We start from the raw sequence: 8,117 nt of genomic DNA, 5'->3' as shown, positions 1-8,117 counted from the left end.
TGGCTCCAAGATTACGTGCTCCACCTTCCAAGCCACTTATCACACTTATCTCCACCCCGAGACCCACGTTCGTTGACGTCGCTCAATCACGTAGCGTAGTCGCTACGATGTATCCAAGGTGTTTTGAAAAACTCGTTCTCTAGTCTCCTCCACGTGTGAGATGTTATGTTGTATTGGTGTGGGTTAGGTGGACCCTTCGGTTCGCAAGGCAAAACTTCGCGTCTTTCGCCCACGCCCGATACTTGTGGGTGAAGACCCGAGTGAATGGCATATAAGGGCGGATCCCCTCACCCGTTTTGACCCTTCCCCAATTCCCCAAAGCACATCTCCAGGTTGTCCTGATTCATCTCGACACCATGGCACCTCACAAGGACAATGAGCATGGCGTTCCCACCTACTGGGGCCAGTCCGGAAAGGCCCTCCAGTTTCTCGTCGCTGTCATTGCGACCACCGACTTCTTGCTCTTTGGTTATGATCAGGGTGTTATGAGTGGTATCATTTCCGCTCCGGCTTTCACCAAGGCTTTCCCCGAAGTCGATGGAGACAGTACCTATGAGGGTTTCGTTACCGCCATCTACGCCGTCGGATGTTTCCTCGGTGCCTGCTTCATCTTCTTTGCTGGAGACAGGCTTGGTCGTCGCAAGGCTATCTTCCTGGGTGCTGGCGTCATGATCATTGGTGTCATCATTCAGATCACATCGATGCCCGTTTCTAGCGGCGCAACAGCACAGTTTATTGTTGGAAGATGCATTACAGGTGTTGGCAACGGTATCAACACTTCGACAGTCCCCACTTACCAAGCTGAGTAAGCATCCCCAGATTGTCCTTATCTGATATCACTCATACTAATCCCATTCTAGGTGCTCGAAAGCTAAGAATCGTGGCAAGGTCATTTGCTTCGAAGGTGGCTGCGTTGCTGTTGGTACTCTCATCGCCTACTGGATCGACTACGGATGCACTTACGGTCCCGATGACCTCACCTGGCGCTTCCCTATCGCGTTCCAGTGCGTCTTTGCCATCATTGTCTTGATCCTTATGGTTCAAATGCCTGAGTCCCCTCGCTGGCTCCTCAGCCACAACCGACAAGACGAGGCCCGAACGATCTTGGCTGGTCTGGACGGTCTTCCCCGTGATGATCCTGAAATCGACGTGCAGATGACCGTCATCTTGGAAGCTATCAAGGTTTCTGGTCAAGGAAAGACCAAGTTCAGTGACCTGTGGACCGGCGGCAAGACCCAGCATCGCCGCCGTACGATTTTGGGTGCATCCTCGCAAATGATGCAGCAGCTTTCCGGTTGCAACGCCGTCATCTACTACTTCCCCATTCTCTGCCAGTCTGCTCTTGGTACTACGCACAACATGGCTTTGTTGTTGGGAGGAATCAACATGGTCGTCTACGCCATTTTCGCGTGCACTTCGTGGTACCTTGTTGAGCGCTTTGGCCGCCGCAAGCTCTACCTCGTCGGCACCCTGGGACAGATGGTTGCGATGATCATCACTTTCGCTTGTCTCATTCCTCCTTCCGAGACTGGTGCCGCCAACGGTGCTGCTTTCGGTCTGTTCCTCTACATTGCCTTCTTCGGTGCCACCTGGCTTCCGCTCCCATGGTTGTACCCCGCCGAGATCAACCCTCTCAAGACTCGTGCCAAGGCAAACGCCACCTCAACCATTCAGAACTGGCTCTGGAACTTCTTCGTATGTTTCCCCCAACATCTATACTCTGAAATATCACTAACGAGCAGTAGATTGTCATGATCACTCCTGTCTTAGTTTCCCAGATCGGCTGGGGCACCTACCTCTTCTTCGGTGCTCTCAACGCCATCTTCATTCCCTTCATCTACTTCTTCTACCCTGAGACCGCCGGTCGCTCGCTCGAAGAAATCGATCTCATCTTCGCAAAGGGTTACACCGAGAAGATTAGCTACGTCAAGGCCGCCCAGGAGCTGCCCTCTTTGGATGAGCAGCATATTGCCCAATATGCGCGCGACAACGGTTACCTGGATGGTGATGAAGAGAGTGGCAGCGACGGCAGCTTGAAGGAGAAGCCCGTTACCAACGAGAACCTTACTCTTCAGACGAACGCGCAGGCGTAAGTGAAACGTATGAAACACGTGGTGGTGGATGAGCGAGCGTAGCGCGCTATGTGCTTTTGCGTCGCGGAACGGTTGATGGATACCCACCAGCTTGCGCGCAAGCTCGCGTTGATTGAAAGGAAATGCATTGCGAAAGATACCCGACGCTTGGTTCGTCAACCGCAGCAATGATTTTATGATAGGTTGGAGGTGGAGGTGTGCAGAGTGCACATGTTTTTAAGACGAGAGATTCATATACCCTACCCTTCGAGAGAAAGTTAGATATAGCAACATAGAGCTTTTCTTCTCAATTCACCTGTTATCCATGAATCGTTCACTGCTTATTATGTTGATTATTATGTTTGACTTGGTTTCTTTGTGCGGCTGCTTTGCTCTCCTCTGTCAGCCTTCACCGCTCCCCGAACCGCTCAAAGCCTAGCCCCAGCCTTAAACCGCACCAACCCATCTTGCATCGTCGTCGCAACGTGCGTCCCACTCTCATAGTCCCACATGCGGCTCGTATGCAACCCCCTGCCACCCGCCGCCCTCGTCACCCACGACTCCTGCACGAACCATTTCCGCCCGTCACTGTCGCCCCTGCCCCCCTCAAGGTTACACACGGGCAACGCCCCGTCTTCGAATAACGTCGGCACAGCGTTCGCATGCGCGATGCGAGGCTCAGGCGGCATGATCAAATCTCTGATCCCGACATGGAAAATCACAGTATGCGCCAGTGACGCCATGCGGGAGAACTCTCGTGCGCGGCCGAGATGGTTCGGGATGATGAACAGGGAGTTGCGGTCTGATGCGAAGAGGTGCGCACAGGCGTGTAGATTCGCTTCTCTTGTCATCTCGAAGCCGCCTCTTAGTGGTATTGGATGCGGCGCCGTTGCTAACGGCAGCTCACCTCTGAGCGAGTAAAAAGTGAGTTGTCTCCGGTCGATAGGCGCACGCGTATCGTTGTACGCCCGCATATCTACTTTCCTTAAGTGCAGTCCTGCTATGGGATTGAAGTGCTCTGGATGTTGGGGCAGGTATGTTTCTCGGAAGAAAGCTGAGTCTTGACTTGGTGCGGCGTCGTGCTGCATGGGGTCATCTTCCTTTCCTTTCAAAACATCGTGGAAGCGTGCTTTTATATCGCAGTTATCTTGGTAGTCTACCAACGATGATTCCTCGCGTTTAAACGAGCAGGTGCATGTAAACATCGTTCCCTTCTCAGCTGCCTGCGTCACAGTCACGCTCCTGGTGCAGTAATTGCCCCCATCACGAATCTTGTGCACGGAGTAGACAAAGTGCTCGGAGGGGCGGCCGCCTAGTGTGAACCAGCCGGTGACATTCTATCGGTTGTCAGCCGCATGCATAGACTAAGGGCCTTGGAAGAGGTCCGCATACATACATGGATCAAAAACCCAGCGTCCACTGTTTGTGCCGCAGCCCATACTGCTTGTGCGTACACATGGCCGCCATACGTCCCGTTCTCGCCCCCAGTGGGTGAATACGCTTTGGTCACTGAGCGGAATGTTCTGTCATCTATCTTTTCCAGCTGCATCACCTGGTCGAAAGGCAGGGCGCGACCCTGGTCATCGTAGTACGGTCGCGGCGCCATGAGTTATTGTTACAACTGTATTTCTGGATGTGTACATACGACATCAAACAGGGTAGCCAATGATGGAATGAGGCTCTCAGATTACGAGGACGGCCGACGATCGATGCGATAGCGAGTAACAGTTCATCAGAGGACCTCGGCTGTTGGTGTGCAAGAGCGATGTAGATCTGACGTCGGGCCGAGTGATCGCCCCGATGGCGAGCGGCGAGAATTACCGGATCCGAACTTTCGTCTGATTGGCTCTCTGTGCATCGAACCTGCCGCACCAATCGATCCTGTCTTAGCGTCGATCATCATTCATCTTCAAAACTTGTAGACATTCCTTCCTACGAAGACTTTGCTAAAACAAATATATATCGCAAACTTTTCATTCTTTGCCCCCACGTCGAGCTATGCTGAATCACAGGAAGACACAAGGCGAATGCTTACGAGATCGATACAAGGGCATTTCAAGCACCAGACTTAGCTCAATCAGATTGCAGTTGAAAGTGACTGTGTTCCTTCACCAAAGCTTCCCGAAGCGCTTGAGAAAGGCCAAAGCAATTAATTAAGGAGGCAACCCTTTGTAGTAAAGAAGGAAAGAGCCGCGTATTCTCATGTAATACTCAGCGGCGGATCGGGTTCGTATCAAAGACTCAATTTTCTGCCGTTGTGTAAGACATGCAAAAGTTTGGGAATTTTCTACAGATGAAGGCTCCATCTCAACACTCAAGTCCCACTCAATGAGCTTAGCATCGTCCTCCTGATCTACCCGAAATCAAACGCTCATTGGTATATGTTTTTAGGGTTGACATTACGTATCATCTTGAGCGCGTTCTGAAAGACCACTATGATTTGTATAGGGTCAGAGCTAGCCGCTTTCCGTTTATGTACCGCGAACTACGAGGTACAAATATGCATGTGTGCTAAATACTTAGTCAATGGACTGCTTTTCGCACAAGGTACACGATCAAAGCTATCGAGTGTATCATATCATAGGTAGTAAGGCGAGTACTTAAAGAAAAGACCTTGGTGAGCACTGAATGATTCTGTAGATGACGAGGCGCGGGATGTACGAGGTTCGGGAGAGGTGCGACAAAGTGAAGGGTAGTATACATTCTACTCTTGTGATTTTGTAGCAGATGGACAACATTTAGAGCATTCTGTACGTGAGAGAAGAGGTACACTTCAATTTTGCGTTTGGAACCTAGTGACATACGTGTGAGATGAGATCCTCTCGCATTGTCCGAAGCCCATCATTGTTAGTAAGATTTGTCACTCTTCGAGGTTATCTCATGCTTCATAGCAGGTGGGCGAGTGTAGGTATGTACACTCAAGAAGTACGAGGGGCAACGTGACTGCAACTCAGAGCCCGCAAATTCGGGTTGTTTGTGTTTCCCAGACTGTACTTCACCGGAAAGGCCAAATATGAGTCGTTCACCTCAAGCAATGGAGTGCGGGCCGCATCGAAAATCGTCCCCAGAAAGTCCCCAGTATTATCATCGATCTTGTGACAGACTGTCACGAGGTGCTGACAGGGTCCTGTGCTTCATCGCCTGTCGATTCGCGTTTTCACTCGAGGGTTTTCTCTGTTTGCGCTGCCCGCACCTGATCCCGCTGGCGTTTCCCACGTCAACCACAGTGCCAGAGCCGCGGATCTAAGCCGCAGACATAATTCCGGCTCAGTAGAGAGCTCACGACTCTAATCTACCTCGAAATCTGACCTCCGCATCAATTCCCCTCACCCGCTCCTCTGGCGTCGCAAGCCGCCCGTCAAACAGCATGGACAACCACCGTTTTTCCACGACCTCAAGCGCCCCAAGCATGAGCAATAACCGAAATGTCCTGAGCTCGCGCGTGCCAAAAGAGAAGAATCCCCCCGCTCTAAAGCAAGCTCTCGACGTCCTCAACCTCAAAGACCTCGACGGCCTCGAGCATCACTTCCTCGGTATGACCGCTTTTCTCAAGCCATGGTCCCATTTCCGCGACGCATTCCTACTCCTGCAACCCGGCAGCAAACCACGCTCCTCTGAGCCGGACAGGGTGCGCGGCATGGACATCCTGTGGTTCTACACCAACTTTAGCGACGGCGAGCTACGATACGACCCGCGCGCGGACGACAACACCTCCATATTCACAACGGACGAATCACAATATGGAAGCTTCGACACAACGCACTGGGGCGTCGAGGAGCACGAGAAGATGATGTATGCGTGGCTGCTGCAGGAGTTCAAAGTTGGGAAGGCGCGCAACCCGTTTGGTTTCGAGTACTTCGAGTTACAAAACGTATGCACGGCGTGGAAGACGGTGTTTGTGCCGATCGTGGAGGCAGTGCGTGACTCGTATGATCCTCGTGGAAGGAGGCATTACGGTCGACTGGCGAGGTTCATCGAGGAGCGGCATCCGAGTCGGCTTGCGTTTCCCGAAGGCAACGTGGAGGTGCCACATAGCGCGAATCCATACCGCGTAGTGTCAGTTCCGCGAGAGCGAGGAATTGTCGCTAAAGCAGAGCGTTTGAAGGGAGTCACATCTTTGACCGGCTCTACACAGACAGGGTAAGTGAAGGGAATCACGCCACATCAGTAACAGGCACTCACATCTCCCAGATCGGCCACCAAAAAGAAGGAAGTGGTGTTTGAGCAGGAGCTCCGGGACATATATCCCAAATACGGGCAAGTCATCGAGAGACCGAAAGCGGACCTGGGCGAGTTTCTGGCAAATCAGAAAGCCAGGATCAGGCGCAAGAACCGCGACATTCAGGATATCACGGAGTCTGTGTTTGGGCGCAATCGGAGTGGCAGAGAGAGCCCAATGTTTGGGTGTAAGGGCATCGATGACTCTCGGGTGATCGACCCCGTGGTCGACGCGCATCGCCGCTCACTCAGCATAAGTGGTCGACCATCTCTTGATGTGCCACCATCACCCAAATCCCCCAAGAAGCGTGGCGAGAAGGGGAAGGGCATGGTGCCGGTTGGTATGTATGGGTTCATGCCGACTCCGACTAAGAACAAGAATCCTCTTCACGGCGTCACTCGCCCGTTCAACCTTCCTAATACAGGATCTGAGGGAGAGTCCACACAAGATATGATCAGTTATTTAGAGACGGAAGGTGAGGATTTCGCAGAGTCGGATAGCCCACGAAGTGTACCCAAGCCAGCCTACACTCTGCCAGGCCCCGAGAGGAAGTCTTCCGACAGCGTGTACAGCTCAATCCGCAACTCCAACCCTTTCGTGGAAGATACACCAGGCTCTTTATTCACTCCTACTCACAAGGCATCCGTCGAGATTCTCTCTCCTATGAGCGGACATCCAAGTGCGATTCCTAAGCCACTTTTCAATACCAGCAAGAGGCGCGATCCTCGACCTGAAAACCAAGAGCTGATTCCAGAAAGCCCTTCCTCTATCGTTGACAGCTTCTCGTCGAAGCCGTCCAGGATGCCGAGCTACGCGGGCACTGGCTACGATCGAGAGATCAAGCCGCCGTTCATCGCGAACAAGTTGCATTCCACACTGGAACACAACGCATACGACCCAGCCTCCCGTGAAACCTCGTTCGCACTATCAGATATCCCGGAATTGGTGCACTCCTTCGAGCGTCAACATCGGCTTGCACGTATAGACAACCACGGCACATTGTCAGAGCACCCAGAGACGGTGCGCCTCCTCGAGCGTCAAGACATCGACGTTCCACAACACGTTCCCTGGCCCGGTATGACGCCTGGATTCTCACCGGACCCTCGCAACTGGCCTGGCCAGACTCCTACCGCTATCTCCCCCGCGCCAACGGAATGGCCACGTGCTTCCCGCTTCCAGCACGCAGACCTGCCGCCACCCATCCCGCCGAAGCACCCTGCGCGTTCTTCGAGTATACGCAGTAGCGCTGGATCCGACCTTCTTCCGCCGCCCTCTCTTCCCAGACTGCTTGGGCCGCGCATCGTCTCTAAGGAGAACATCCGCGGTCATCTGAGCAACATCTCCCGGGATATTTCGGATGATAGTTTGACGCAGGTGAAGCGGGATGTGACGCCTACCGGGGCACCGAAGTTGATGCCGTTCAACAAGAATATGTTTCCTCGTCGGGATCGGAATGGGACGCCGGTGGGTGCTTGGATGGGGAATGCGGTGGCGCAGGGTACGAAAGAGAGCGAGTTTGAGATGAAGACTTTCGAGGAGCAGTCAAAGAAATAGGTCTTGTGGGCTCAGCTTCCTGATATGCGGTGTGAATTGGCATCGACTTTTTCTTCGGGGGAAATTTATGTCCAGTGTCCGCTTCGGCCTTTGCATTGGTGTCGCTTGTCTTTGACCTGTGCAATTGAGGATGCACCCGTTCGCACTGATCGAGGGACTGTCTTAGTAGGATGAGGTTCTTTCCTGATACAGTGTCCACAAGTAATTTATAGGTAGTTTGTGTTGACCTTTTTTGGTGTGTATACAATCCCACAACAGTGATTGTGACGTTG

The 8,117-nt window shown here is 52.7% G+C and overlaps 3 protein-coding genes across 3 annotated transcripts; 2 read left to right on the top strand and 1 right to left on the bottom strand.

Moving 5' to 3' along the window:
• Nucleotides 1-356: 356 nt before the first annotated feature.
• Nucleotides 357-2,093, top strand: N0V89_007746 (uncharacterized protein; the record flags this gene model as incomplete). The annotated part of the gene is made up of 3 exons (XM_056216507.1): nucleotides 357-805; nucleotides 861-1,695; nucleotides 1,746-2,093. The coding sequence occupies 3 exons, from the start codon at nucleotides 357-359 to the stop codon at nucleotides 2,091-2,093; spliced, it is 1,632 nt and encodes a 543-aa protein (XP_056070754.1).
• A 407-nt stretch (nucleotides 2,094-2,500) lies between these two features.
• Nucleotides 2,501-3,678, bottom strand: N0V89_007745 (uncharacterized protein; the record flags this gene model as incomplete). The annotated part of the gene is made up of 2 exons (XM_056216506.1): nucleotides 2,501-3,409; nucleotides 3,469-3,678. The coding sequence occupies 2 exons, from the start codon at nucleotides 3,676-3,678 to the stop codon at nucleotides 2,501-2,503; spliced, it is 1,119 nt and encodes a 372-aa protein (XP_056070753.1).
• A 1,803-nt stretch (nucleotides 3,679-5,481) lies between these two features.
• Nucleotides 5,482-7,845, top strand: N0V89_007744 (uncharacterized protein; the record flags this gene model as incomplete). The annotated part of the gene is made up of 2 exons (XM_056216505.1): nucleotides 5,482-6,212; nucleotides 6,264-7,845. The coding sequence occupies 2 exons, from the start codon at nucleotides 5,482-5,484 to the stop codon at nucleotides 7,843-7,845; spliced, it is 2,313 nt and encodes a 770-aa protein (XP_056070752.1).
• Nucleotides 7,846-8,117: the final 272 nt, after the last annotated feature.

Source organism: Didymosphaeria variabile (assembly GCF_027946475.1).
Source record: "Didymosphaeria variabile strain IMI 356815 chromosome Unknown scaffold_5, whole genome shotgun sequence".
NCBI classification, from domain to species: Eukaryota; Fungi; Ascomycota; class Dothideomycetes; order Pleosporales; family Didymosphaeriaceae; genus Didymosphaeria; species Didymosphaeria variabile.
The sequence above is the reverse complement of the archived record's forward strand: the minus strand, read 5'-3'. Positions and strand labels throughout refer to the sequence as shown.